This window comes from Brachycentrus maculatus, unplaced genomic scaffold, assembly GCF_059751285.1.
Source record: "Brachycentrus maculatus isolate JH-2025_06_01 unplaced genomic scaffold, ASM5975128v1 h1tg000091l, whole genome shotgun sequence".
Taxonomy (NCBI): domain Eukaryota; kingdom Metazoa; phylum Arthropoda; class Insecta; order Trichoptera; family Brachycentridae; genus Brachycentrus; species Brachycentrus maculatus.
The window spans coordinates 1,294,942-1,309,839 of NW_028280845.1; the positions used below are offsets into that span (position 1 = coordinate 1,294,942).

Here is a 14,898-nt window from a genome sequence, read left to right on the forward strand (position 1 = left end):
ATCAGCGAAATTCCCTCAGGATCAAATGAAATTGTAGCCGTGACTTTCCCAGCCGATGCTATGCCTTTTCAGACGTTATGCGCTATGCCTGCATGGACTCTTGGTTATAGTGATGTCAGGGTCGTAGTGATGAACCCAGGTTTCATTTTGTCAACGATTATCTTAGAAATTTTATTACACAACGCCAGAAACTGTTTACAGCTTTGTCATGTAGAATGCAGATAGTGGTATTAGTGGATGGGCTAGTAATCTCAGCTATTTTTAATACCATTTTATTTTGATTCTAGCACCATATAATTTTTCGTATCTTTTTCACATTTTCTTCATTACTGAGCTTGATCGAGGCTAGATGTTGTGTTTTCCACTTTCTATGCCTATCTTCGATTCACTGGACCAATTTTAAACTGTAAATTTCCAGTAAACTCTGGACATCTCTTTGTGGATAATTTTTAGACTCTTTCTTTGCAGTATTGGTCGGTTTAACTTGGTGGTATGACTCATTTTGCTTGTGTTTTATCAACAGTTGCTCGATAACAGCAATTGGGCCATTGCCCGATTGCTGTTAAACCTTGTATTTATATGAGTAACGAGTGCTATGATATGAGGCAGTAACTATTCATTTATAGCTGCACTCCTTTATATTGACACCTAGAACATATTGAACTCCCCTCGTATGCACGTAACATCTAAAATAATTGACAATCTAGAGGAAAACGATAGTTGGAAAAAAGTTATGAACGATGGATGATCTGTGAAGTAGGATTTAGTTTGAATGTGAAACAAATAAGAATTTTGTTTACAAGGCAAAAGGAGAGTAAGTATTGGTAGATCATGATTGGGGATTCTACAGTGGTGGGTATCGAGTTCAGAGTCAGAGTTCTGAAGTGGCAAAATCATTTGTGATCCAACTGACACCTTCACAAGCGGCTTTAGCGACCTAGACCCACTTACAGACGACTTGGCTTTGCAGGATGCTGACCCATCACTGCGGAATCCCCAATTTATATTGTTTAGATATAAAGTATTTTGTAAAAAATTATACGTATCAAAAAAATTCTACGAAAATTACAGAAATAAAACGGTTTGAGTCATCTTTATTTCTGCATAGCTTACACATTGTCTTAAGTTTTTTAGATTCCCAGGTTAAGAATGAATGAAGTGAGAGATGATATTAGCCCGCGTGGTGAAAAGAGTAATCATTTACAGTGAAAAACAAGAGATGCATACCTGTCCTTTTTGCTCTTCTTAGATTTCTTTTTTTTATCCTTCTTTACCTCCGGAGAAGAACTGTAAAGAATAAAATGAAATGTGTTTTTACTCAAATATCGGCATTTCGTAAGGTTGTTTTTTTTTTTTTAAATAACATTTATTAGTTGCCTTAGAAAATTCTCCTTGCCGATTATGTACAAGGATTTGTAGCATATTTAGTTTATATGTTTAAAAATGATAGTGAATATGTTATAGTTAATAATAAATTAATAAGGTCGATCCCTAAAAATAATACAATACAATGGATTCAATATCTTATATCAATCAAGATTTGTCACACATCTTGTCCATTTATTTGTCTTATTTGTCACACATCTTGTCCATTTATTTGTCTTATTTGTCTCGTCATATTTTCTAAATAAGACTGAATATCTTTTTTCGTACATTCTGTTTCCAATTTAAATCTTTCTTTTTAAAAAATTGGACATACCCACACTAAATGTGGGAGATCTTGTGATGACGTCTCATCACATTCACAAATAGAATTTTAAAACAAAACTTTGGCCCCGCTCATTCCCCTTCCTACAAATATCCAACTCATCCTAGCGAACGCAATTATCTACCATCTTTTGGTTAGTTTTTTTTTAATTGAACAGAATCAATTTATAGTTTAATAATAATTTATAATTGAATAATATTATTAAATTGACTTGACATTGGTAAAAGTAATATATTCTATATGCAACACCATTCTATAAAAAAAAGGATTCCTGAAATGCTCCATGACGTGTAAAAATTCAATGCATAATTTTTTTAATGAAAATTCAAACAATTTTGCAGTCGCGAAGAAAATTTTCATAATTTTTCCCTGTTCTGCTTCTATATATCGACTATTCGAAATATTTAACATCAATATCTTAGCAAAACAAAGGGGAAATCGATTACATATACTCCGGTGTTGTCTTTTTTAAAGTTGCTTCTTTAGCTTAAGCATCAGCTAATTCATTACCAAATATTCCTTTATGTACTCCTATACAACATTCCATACATTCCATAGAACATCCCATACAGATTTGATTTCTTAATTTGTGATGTTAGATCTTTAAATCCAATAAAAATGGAAACAAGATAACTTATTTAAAAAAAAAAATCATTCATTCAAACCCTTATCCGCACCCAATAGTGCATAGTGCATTATATAAATGCAATGTTATGTTGGTTGTTAACACATGAAGGAAAAGTAATATTAAATAAATATTTGTGAAAAAATCACTTATATTTAAAATAGAGGCAAATATTTTTCTGTGAAGGTGGAGGATGAGCCTACCTGGCGTGCCTCTTCTTCTTTTTGGGCGGGGGTTGGGCCTGGGGGCTGGGGGTGCGCACGGGCAGGTAGACCGGGGGCGCCGGGAGCTCCCCGCGCCGCGGGCCCCCCTTGAGGCTGCTGCCCTCCACGAAGTGCGAGGAGATCCCGAAGGCCTCGCGGAGCCGAGCGTTCTTCTCCTGCTGCGCCTCCGCCAGCTGGTGAGTCTCGCGAACGCTGCGCAAACAAAATACATATTTTAAATTAGTCAAGTCCGATAACTCTCATCCTTTACATGTCCATTGCGGCTAGGCTCTTCAATATCGATGAGTGGTACATTTTGGACAGACCAGGATTCACGCAGAGGAATCTATGGAATTTGTGATGCGCTCGATTATGTTTTTTATTATTAACTTTCCACCGAGCCAGGCTGGTAGTAGAACCCAATTAGCAGATTTTCATATGCCTAAGTAAAGTAGTCATCCCAACTTAGCGAACTAAACACTTCCCCAATTCTTCGAGAATAAAGGCCTAAGAAAATACTATACCGCCCTGATAAATAAAGGCACGGTATTTAATAAATGTGATTTTCCATGAATCATGTTATATGACATTTGAAATCATATTTTAGGCATCTCATCATAGATGAAGAAGAATGTGGAAGTCCAGGCATTTACAGCGCCTATTACCTGTAAGTATATTGTTTTCTATAATCTGCTTCATCTATGTTGAGATGTCAAAAATGTAAAAATAACTGTAATATGGAGAAAACCCAGATTTATGAAAGAGAATTTGTCAAATCAAAATGTGAATATTTGCAATTAATTTATTTTCAACATAATTGTGTTTCTTTGATAAAGTACGCTCAAAATGCCGCATTTCGTCAGTTGGTAAATATGGTTTGGCCTACAAAGTAGACAGATTGTTCAGATTTGTTTATCCTGCCGAAAGTGGTATCCACCTTATGACGGAGCGCATGGCTCTCTGGTGGCCGTCGTTGGCCAGGTAGACCTGCAGGTTGTCCAGGTCGCGCGGGGAGGGCGGCGAGGGCGGGGAGGGCGGCGGGCAGCCGCAGCTGCAGTGGCAGCAGCAGGGGCGCCGCACGCGCGCCAGCAGGCCGCGCAGGTCGGCGCTCAGGCAGGCCGCGCGGGGCGCCGCGCGCGCGCCGCACCGCGGGCCCGGCATGGCGGGGGGCTCCGCGTGCTCCGGGTGCTCCGCCTTCTCGGCTACAAGGGCGCGCCGGTACTTGGAGTTCTTTTCGGCGAAGACCGCCTGGAAAGTGCCCCGCCACAGCCGGCCGAACAGAACTCTCTCGTCTGGAGCGTCGCGCTTGTTGGGAACATTCTTATTCAATTTGCCGCCGTGGTAGAGCATCTCAGGAAGAAAAAAACGTAAATACGGCTACGCGACTTTGGTAAGATTACCTTAAATATATATTTTTAGTAGGTAAATATTTGTATATATATAAAATGTATAAATACGGATATATCTAGTTTTTATAATTATTATTAATATTATGGAAGACTCTGAAGACACCAGAAGTCACGGTGATGCTGATTCGCGTAAATTTGAATCATTCACTGTATGGAAGACATGTTTGATTTTGAGATTCAGTTCTAGGTCATCGCTGAATTGGCACTTTGAGCGCCTCTGCCGCACGCGCCGAGCCGACGATACAGTCCGGTCAGGTCACCAAACACCATTTTGAGATCGCGCAATTGTAACTAAAATTAATTTGTAACGGCTGGAGAGAAACGAAAGGGAAATTATCCTCCGTCGTCGTTTAGCGACATAGCGGAGGCTGGGAGGAAACTGCAGGGAAAACAGGAAGTTCGGGAGAGCAGACGGAATAAGCGGCGAGAGGGATGCGGGCGCTAAACGGCGGAAAGAGACGGCGAGACGCGCGCGGGCGGGAAACTGCCGAGGGTTGGCAAAACCTCGCAAAACGTTTTTCGTTACAAAAATACCGAATTTGTAAATAAAACAAAACGTTCGCATCGTCCGATTCCACATTTTAGAATCGACAAAATATCGAGAGAAAAAATCAACGGTTTTCGTCTAAAAATCGTAAATAAAACTCGACATTCGTACCGGTCGAAAGGAAATATGCGTCGATCTAACCATCGACGACTGCAAAAATTAACGTTAAAAAACTAAAACATAAATTGATGAAAAATAATGACAAACTGTTTCGTCCAAAAATAACGGTAATCCATAATTTTTTTCCCCATTATTGTACATATACATACTACTTATAATAAAAAAAGGAAATAAAAGAAGAAAAGAAACGTAGTTACGATTAATTATCAGAAAATATTTTTTAAACTTAAGTTTTACTTTGTAAATACCGCTATTTCTTAAAATTTACTGTGACGTGTTTGGATGCAATCTCCATTATTTTCAAACACTGTAAATTAAAAATGGATAGATATTGCCTCAAAGTGACTACCGAATCAATTAAGAAAAGAAATACCCACGTTAAAAGAACCGATCAAATTAATTGAAAATAAGTTCAAATACTAATAAAATATTTTTTTAAATCATAAATACCACAAATTGGTATGTTTTTTAAAAATATTTAAATCACGCACGAAATCCGGTTTATCATCTGCTCTTTTCAACACGCGCCGTCACGGTGATGGCTCCCGGCTGTTCGGTTTAGTTGGCGCGCATGAATTATTCAGCGACCCGGTGGCGCACAATAGCGGAGCCCTGCACCGGGCCTCGCGCCCCCCGCGCCACCCGCCCCGCGCCGAGAGCCGGTAGATCAATACCCAGGCTGCGTACCAACCCCTGGCACGGAGCACTATCGGGACTGTCTCCCTTGCCTATTCGAGAGACGAATGCTAAACGTAGATATTTAGTTATTGTAACTGCAGACAGTTGGAAGAATTCCATTTTAAATTTTTGTAATTAAGTTGGGTAATTCCAAAATTTTCCAGAATCCAACATATGTAAAGAGATTTTTCGAAGAGTTTTCTGTGCATTTTTTCTTTTAACCCCTATCCACAACTAAATGGTGCATAGGGCACCACAATATAAGTATATTTTTTCTTCATTCGGCCGAAAATTTATGGCGCCTACATCGTACTCACACTACATGTCTAGACTGGATATACAGTGAAAGAATAATTATTTTGTTGACTAGGAAGTATAGATAACTTATACTTCCGTACAATGATGATCAAAATTCATATAATTGATTCAAGATGCCAACGTCGTTAGAAATAAGAATCCACAAGCAAAGATGAAGTTATCTACGCTAGGTATGTCGGTTAAGGCGATATCTTTTCAGAGTAATTCGGGTCAGAAAGCCTTTTCGGATATAATACAAGTTAATGTACCGTAAAAGATTCAAAGAAAATGCTGTAAGATGTCCGCAGTGAGATGCGTTGCCAAAAAAAATATGGGAAATGGGAACACACAAAAAGCGTAATCTCGGTTTTGCGAACTCCAAAATGATATATGATATTATATTTGCCTGATTTATACACAAAATCCTTTTTTTTTGTTGTTATTGTAGCCAGCTTGCTAAATCACATAAACCATACATGAACGTAAAAACATTACAAAACATTAGTTTAAAAGGTCATCGGTGAGATGTAAACAATTTGGGAAACATCTTTATAGGAGTAACCCACGATATCTCCATGGCAAAGTCATGTCTGCGGCATGAAATAATGGACAAGGAAGGTTTGAAAATTATATCACAATACCCAGACAGCTAAAAAAAACTTTAGCACTATCCTACAGCATAGGACGGCAGAGTGTGGCTTCGGAGCTGCATGCGGCTCTTTGACCTTAAGTGCGGTTCCGGCACAAATATCCGCGGGAAGGTTCTCCGACTCAACGTATTCATGTGAAGAATCTTTTTCAAGCATGAACCTTATTAAAAGCAAACTGAAAATTGTCTTACAACATTTTGAGTGTGTCCAAATACTTGTTCACAAAATCTGGATTATCTCCGATTACAGGAGTTATTTTCATATAATTTTTTGACATCTCATCAAAGATGAAGAAGAATATGGAAGTCTGGGCATTTACGGGTCTGACGACCGTCATAGGCTGGTTTAAGTGATCACTTTACACACGTGTAACATTCACCAATTCTACCCATTATTGACAACCACACTACTCAAATTCTTGGAAGTTCTATATATATGAACCAATTTAGAAACCTTGTTCTTGAATCACTAGAACTTCACTAGAGACATCTATTGGTGAGATGTAAAGAAGCTTTTTACTAAGCAGAAACTCTGATTTGACCAATTATAAGCTTAATAATAAAAATGAAAATGGTATTTTCTGGCGTTTCTCATGTGTGTGATTATAATCCAGGATTCGGATCTCACATACTAGTATAAGAGTTTCTGCTTAGTAAAAAGCTTCTTTACATCTCACCAATAGATGTCTCTAGTGAAGTTCTAGTGATTCAAGAACAAGGTTTCTAAATTGGTTCATATATATAGAACTTCCAAGAATTTGAGTAGTGTGGTTGTCAATAATGGGTAGAATTGGTGAATGTTACACGTGTGTAAAGTGATCACTTAAACCAGCCTATGACGGTCGTCAGCCCCGTAAATGCCCAGACTTCCATATTCTTCTTCATCTTTGATGAGATGTCAAAAAATTATATGAAAATCGCCTTATTGACGAGAACCTGGAAACGAACTAAAAATAACGACACACAAACCTGACTAGCTCAAACTTTCAAAGGAGATGCAAGGAAATTATTCGCAATAAGTAGTGTACTTATAAATACCATTCTTTCAAATTATTATTTTTTTATCAGCAAATAAAATCTTTTTTTGAATGTGAAACCAAGTTTTGTTGAGTATATCCGTAATTTAATAAAGGTGAAAAATTATAATTAAGGTGTACTAGAACAGAGTGAATGGTGCACTAAAATCAGTTTTAGCAAATAAAAATCTATCAGCGGAAGCTAAACTGGCAGTACACAATGGAGTTCTGGTTCCAACCCTTATGTATGGAAGCGAAGCATGGAGTTGGCAAAAGAAGGATGAAAGCAGACTGAATGCAGTCGAAATGCGATCCCTCAGACGAATGTGTGGCAAAACGATGTTTGATAGATGTTCGAATGATGAAATAAGGAAAGAATGTAAGGCTGAGGTAAGCATTATCGATAAAATTAAGAAAGGTGTGTTGAGATGGTTTGGACATGTGGAGCGTATGAGTGAAGAAAGAACGGTTAAACAAATTTATGGAGCGAATGTAGTTGGGAAAAGAAGCAGAGGACGACCGAGGAAAACTTGGCACAATCAGGTATGTCAAATACTTGAAAGCGGCCGGGTCAGGAGTCGTAATAATCGTCGGGTATGTATGAGGAGATGCATGAATGTAGAAGAGGCAAAGAATGTTTGCAAGGACAGAGTGGTGTGGCGTTCGATTCTCTCTGCCTACCCCTGCGGGGAAGCGGCGTGATGGTTAGTTGGTTAGTTAGTTAAAAGAAATATGTTGTAATGTGCATATTTGGTCCTTTGGCTAGTAAGTTAGTCGACCACAGCGATACGGTCACATAAAAAAACGATCGGAAATCAATTCTGTAAAAAAATATATAATTTGGTCTTCTAGTGTGTTTATTTATTATTCATTCATTCAAACCCTTATCCGCACACCAATGGTGCATAGGGCACTGCATCATATAAACGCAGTGTTATCTTGATCATTAACACACGAAGGAAAGGTGATCAGCCCTCCGCTTCAGGTACCAGTCCAGGGTAATATTGAATAAATATTACAGTGAAAAAAATCACTTATATTTATTCGACCCTCCCTGGGAATCGAACCCGGGACCTCCGGTACGGTAGCCGAGCGTGCTGACCATTACACTACGGAGGCGGACATTATTTATTAACATATCGCTCACTCCTTTCAAGAACGTCATAAATCAAAAATTGACAATTTTCAGTTATGCATGTTTTCGGAATGCTCAGAAAATGTACTATATCCCAGCAAAAGAGGCATATTTTTAACATGATATTTACCCGCTACAGGGCAGAAAGTGTTGTTTTTGCATTTTGAAGAAAAGGTATTGTTTAACTATTTTTTGAAATATACTAAATATTTTTCAAATGGAGAAAAAAACTTCAGGTTTTACCTAAAAAGATCTGTTGCACAGTAAAAAGTTCAGTAAGTGGCTTGATATTTATTTTAATACATTGTATTATATTTTTAAACTTTAAAAACGTTCCCCTGAAAAATCAAGTATTTTGATTTATGACGTTCTTGAAAGGAGTGAGCGATATGTTTATTGCACTGTAAGACATTCACCATTCTACCCATGGTACATGACCGTATTGAAATTACGCATTGGCTGCATGCATGCATGTATTCTACTACTCCAGCTACCCGATATTGCTCGGGTTTCCAGGGGGAGTGCTTCAAACCTGAATATAATATTAAGTGACGTGTTCACCATTATTTTGTCGCTTGCTAGCTTAGAGCTATATTCGGGGTGAGGGCAATACCCGTTACCATACGTGTCAAACCATATTTTCGTTAACTCTCATTAACAGCCATATTTATTTCAAAGTTTAAGAAAAAATACTATCACGCCGCTTCTCCGCAGGGGTAGACAGAGATAATAGAACGCCTCACCGATCTGTCTTTGCAAACAATCTCGCCTCTTCCACATTCATGCATCTCCTCATACATACTCACCGATTATTCTGACTCTTGACCTGACCACTTTCAAGTCTTAAAATACTTGATCATACCGAGTCTTCCTCCGGTTCTATAACCAACCACATTCGCCTCATAAATTTGTTTTAGTTTTATTTCCACACTCATTTGATTCACATGCCCAAACCATCACAACACATCTTTCTTAATTGTATCGATAATGCTAATCTCAGCCTTGCATTATTTCCTTATATCGCCATTCAAACACCTGTCATGCATCATTTTACCGCACATTCGTCTGAGAGAACGCATTTCGACTGCACCCAGTCTGACTCTATGCTTTATTTCCGTACTAATTAGGGTTGGAACCAGGACTCCATTTTGCCAGTTTAGCTTTCGCAGATAGGGTTTTATTTGCTATTACTGATTTCAACACACCACTCACTCTGATCTCGGCATTCACTCTCCTTTCTATAACATTATCGATCTTTCCATCCCTAGAAAACTACTTCACAAATATACGAAATCATCCACACACTCCATATGATAGGGTTTTATTTGCTATAACTGAATTCAGTACATCACTCACTGTGTTCCCAGCATTCACTCTACTTTCTATAACATTATCAATCTTTCCATCCTTAGAAAAGTACTTCCCAAATATACGAAAGCATCTACCTGTTCCATAATTTCCTCATTTACTAATATTTTACATCCAGATCTACATTAATTTCCTTACAAAAAATGACTTTAGATTTGCTGCACATTAATCAGTAAATCACTTCTTGCACACATTATACACGGGCAAGTGAACAAAGCTGCAGCCATCTCAGGATGCCTGAAAAATGCTATATGGAAAAACCCTGATATGAAGATCGGCAGCAAGATCAAGATATACAAAACTTGTGTCCGACCCATCATGACGTATGGAATCCAAAGTAGAGCAGACACCGCTGCCACAAAAAACACGCTTAGAGTGTCAGAAATGAAGACTCTGAGAAGCATAACAGGCAAGGGTCTTCGAGATAGATTGAGAAATGCCAAGATCAGGGAAATACGCGAGATCGAAGATGTCGTTAGGTGGGGAAGGCAACGAAGAAGACAATGGTATGCGCATGTGAGGGGAATGGAACCATCCAGACTCCCCCACATCGCATTGTACGGCCAACCCCATGGTAGACGACTCCCGGGCAGACCACCAAAGAGATGGGCCGATAGCTGGGAATCGACGTCGCAGGAGGCTAATCCCTCTTAAAAACAGACCGTAAGGCCTACAATAAGAAGAAGAAGAAGAAGACATTATACACCCTTGTCACCAGCGCCTGCAGGTCTTCTCCGCCATCGGCAAGAAGCACAGCATCGTCAGCATACAAAAGGCAACAGACCATCAAATTCTTCTATTAAATACTCACTAAACTAAAATAAAATGTAAAATGCGCCTTCGGCACGGGAAAACCCAGTGAAGTCACATTTTGTAAATTTAAAAATGTAATTATGCGTATAAAGAAATAGAAACAACATTTTGAGTGTGTCATTTTAATTTCATGAAATGAAAATGATATTTTCTGGCGTTTCTTATGAATGTGATTATAATCCAGGATTCGGATCTCACATACTAATAAAAAGAGTTTCGGCTCAATAAAAAAGCTTCTTTTCATTTCACCAATAGATGCCTCTAGTGAAGTTCTAATGATTCAAGAAAAACGTTTTGAAATTGGTTTATATATATATATATATATATATATATATATATATATATATATATATATATATATATATATATATATATATATATATATATATATATATATATATATATATATATATATATATATATATATATATATATATATATATATATATATATATATATATATATATATATATATATATATATATATATATATATATATATATATATATATATATATATATATATATATATATATATATATATATATATATATATATAGAACTTCCAAGAATTTGAGTAGTGTGGTTGACAATAATGGGTAGAATTGGTAAATGTTACACGTGTGTAAAGTGATCACTTAAACCAGCCTATGACGGTCGTCAGCCCTGTAAATGCCAGACTTAAATATTCTTCTTCATCTTTGATGAGATGTCAAAAAATAAGATGAAATAGAAACTTTCAATTTATTTAGCCTTGTTTTTCCCATTTACTTTACTATATATATCTTGATATCGTAAAAGTAAGAAATTTTGTCGACGTGCAAATATAGCATTCAAATAACAATAATAACGCTTTACGCAGTAGACGATTAGTACAAAATTCGCATGGAACTGTACAATTTGCATATGTATATTAAAAATGATTGATTGAGGCTTTTTTACGGCTTCGTGCTCCAAGAAACGGATTTAATGTACCCTATAAATGAAATACCAATAAAATGTAACCATTTATTTATTGTACGTAATAAGAAAGCTCTTGTATGAAAACTTTTCTTGTATGAAATCGATGGCGAAAAATGGGAAAGGCGAAAGTCATTATAATATTGTTTTCCTGATATGAATCTTGGAATTATTGGCCATGCATGACCAAAACACAATGAAAAAAAACACAAGTGAGTCCCTTGTGTTTTTTTTTGTCTTGAATTTAAAGCGTACGACTAACAGACCTTGCTTTCAACCAATAATGTACGATAAATATTTTATATTATTTTATCAGTATAGCGGTATTTGCATTAAATAATAAAATAAAAACTTTTTATAAGTATGTAGTTTTTTTCCACATTTATTTTATTTGACCAGTGACCGGGTTTCGTCTTTACCGTCATCATCAGACTGGCGATGTCGGTAATCTAATAAGTTAACAGTATTTGCATTATTTGTGGAGTTTTTGGCACGCAACGGAAAGGGGTTGCGTTTATATCGATTTAAACCACACGACTACAAGGCGACAATAGTTTACTAGAACAAAAATTATTTTGACTACAAGAGTCAAAACCATATTTCTTTTTTATTATTTCGACCCTTTTATTATCATCTGAATATTATTCAATCATAAAGCCTTACTTTTTAAATTTTATGTATTGATATTGCTACTACTATTACTACTACTACTACTGACACGTATCCGCACCCAATGGTGCATAGGGCACTGCGTTAAATTGGCGCAATATTAAGTTTATCGTTAAAAATATAAAGACAAGGTGATGTTTTTATCTGTCACATGTGTATATGAAAACAAGTGCGTATATGAATGCAACGTTGTAAAAGGTAAAAGTAAATAAATATTACAGTGAAAAAATGCTTTCTTATATTTATTTTGGCCTCCCTTGGTAATCGAACCCGGGACCTCCAGCGTGGCAGCCGTTCTAACCACTGCACTATGGCAGGTGTTGGAATCACCTCATAATACAGACACGTGGGTGCTACATTATTTTTGAACACTCGCAAACTTAGCACGTTTTACGTCATATCTTTTTCGGTAACTATTTTTCTACTTTGCGCTAAATAGCTTTATACTAATGACCCCGAGTGGTCAGCAAGGAGGGATATGGTACTAAAAAAATAACGTGGCATTATCACGAAAACTCTCGTAAAATCCACGCACGCTTTATATATGTATTACATAATACGAGGATATGCATACGGTATTTGAAATGCGGTATATAGAATTAGGAAAAGGTTTTGGCGAAAGCGAGTCACGGAACGTAGGAGTGTTTTCGATAATTGGACTCAAATAGGAAAAAATAATAACTACAAAATTTCATTGAACACGAAAAACTAGAATTAGAGGTTCATTAGAAGAAGAAAAAACAAACATATAAATCACGCGATATTTAAAACAATATATATTTTTTGTATTCTGAAAGCATTGTTAACTTTGTGGTATGCTAATATAACACCCTAATCGTTCATTTTGTGTAATACCACTTAAAAACTCGGAATAATCATTCCATCATCAGGTCAACACTAATTAAGTATTTATTAAAATTAATATAATGCGTTTAAGGGTATGTTAATCCATTGCCCGTACCACATACGGACAAAAAATGTTAAGTAAAATTTCTTTCAATACCGGATGTCGGAAATGATGTCATTTGATGTCCAGTGTTATGCGTAAGGCATAAAAAGGAGGTGAACATTAAGCGAGCAGCATTTACTAGTTAGTCATTTAGTTCGTAATTTTTTTAAACGTTGCATACATTAAGTTAAATAAAATACGAGAGATATCTTCGCGCCGAATATAAAAAAATGGCAGTGTTTATTAATTATTGAACAGATTTTATATTCGAATTATTTATGTTCTTAGTTTATCCTAGTTTTTCTGGCATAGTAACCCCAAAAGTCCTGATAACCAAAGGCCTAGATCTCAAACGTACAAAACATAACGCGCTCAGCCGCGCTCAGGGCTGGACGCCTCCTCACGCTCATATTGGATTTTTTGTTTGTTTTTTAGAATATACGATGAAAAAAATATTTTTATATATATTTTTTAAACTCCTTACCTTTCAATTACTCTTTTCTTTTCAAAACCATAAGTATATTTATTTCGAAGAAAATCAAATTTTTTCCTTAAAAAAACGGTGTTTTGAGAGAGAAAAAAATCAATTTCGTAAAATGTTACCTGGATTTAGAGAAAATTAAGTTGCGGTCTATCGATTATCCGGCCTTAATATGTACTATTATCGTGAATAGAGATACAGTTTTCCAAAGGTAGACGACGAAAAATATTAACGTCAAAAAACGAGCGTCGAGTCAAAAAGTTTGGGAATCTGTGGTTTTAATCTGGTTAATTTTTAACATGTTTAGTGAATAGGTGCACAAACTTACATGACTCGTCCAAATTCGTCCTTGGTCGCTTTAGACAGGGTGTCTCCATCCATCAGCTTGGCCCTATACTCTGCAATTTTCTCCTCCACCTCGCTGTTGGAGAACCTGCGAATACAATTACGAGGTCAGACAAAGCTTTCGATAAAATAATACATAAAATTACTAAACTTAAAATAAAATTACTTAATTATTAATTGTGAACGGAATGAGAGAAGAAAGAATGATAAAACAAATTTTACGATAGTTATAGCAAATAAAAACCTATGAGCGAAAGCTAAACTGGCAGTACACAATTGAGTCCTGGTTCCGACCCTAATGTATGGAAGTGAAACATGGAGTTGGCAAAAGAAGGATAAAAGTAGACTGAATGCAGTCGAAATGCGATCTCTCAGAAGAATGTGCGACAAAACGATCTTTGATAGATGTTCGAATAGTGAAATAAGGAAGGAATGCAAAGCTGAGATAAGCATTATCGATAAAATTAAGAAAGGTATGTTTAGATGGTTTGGACACGTGGAACGTATGAGTGAGGAAAGAACGGTTAAATAAATTTATAAGGCGAATGTAGTTGGAAAAAGAAGCAGAGGAAGACCGAGAAAAACTAGGCACAATCAGGTATGTGAAATACTTGAAAGCGGCCGGGTCAGGAGTCGTAATAATCGTCGGGTATGTATGAGGAGATGCATGAATGTAGAAGAGGCGAAGAATGTTTGCAAAGACAGAGTGGTGTCGCGTTCTACTCTCTCTGCTGTCAAGCGGTGGATAGTTGGTGAGTTTAACGTTTTCAATTAATTTAAATTTAAAACCGAGGATAACTTGGCATTATCAAGTATTTCAAATATTTGGAAGTGGTCAGGTCAGGAAACGGAATAATCGGCGGGTATGTATGAGATTCGTGAATGTGGAAGAGGCGAAGATTGTTTGGAAACGCAAGATTGGTGTGG

The 14,898-nt window shown here is 36.7% G+C and overlaps 1 protein-coding gene across 2 annotated transcripts in view; it reads right to left on the reverse strand.

Moving 5' to 3' along the window:
- The window catches only part of Srrm234 (Serine-arginine repetitive matrix 2/3/4), a 29,907-nt gene that overhangs the window by 8,780 nt on the left and 6,229 nt on the right, over positions 1–14,898 (reverse strand). For both annotated transcript variants that reach the window (XM_088258182.1, XM_088258183.1), the window contains exons 3-5: positions 13,955–14,059; positions 2,537–2,749; positions 1,228–1,287 (exon numbers count right to left, since the gene is read on the reverse strand). In XM_088258182.1, coding sequence (XP_088114308.1) covers positions 1,228–1,287; positions 2,537–2,749; positions 13,955–14,059 — 378 coding nt within the window. The remainder of the gene's footprint in view (positions 1–1,227; positions 1,288–2,536; positions 2,750–13,954; positions 14,060–14,898) is intronic.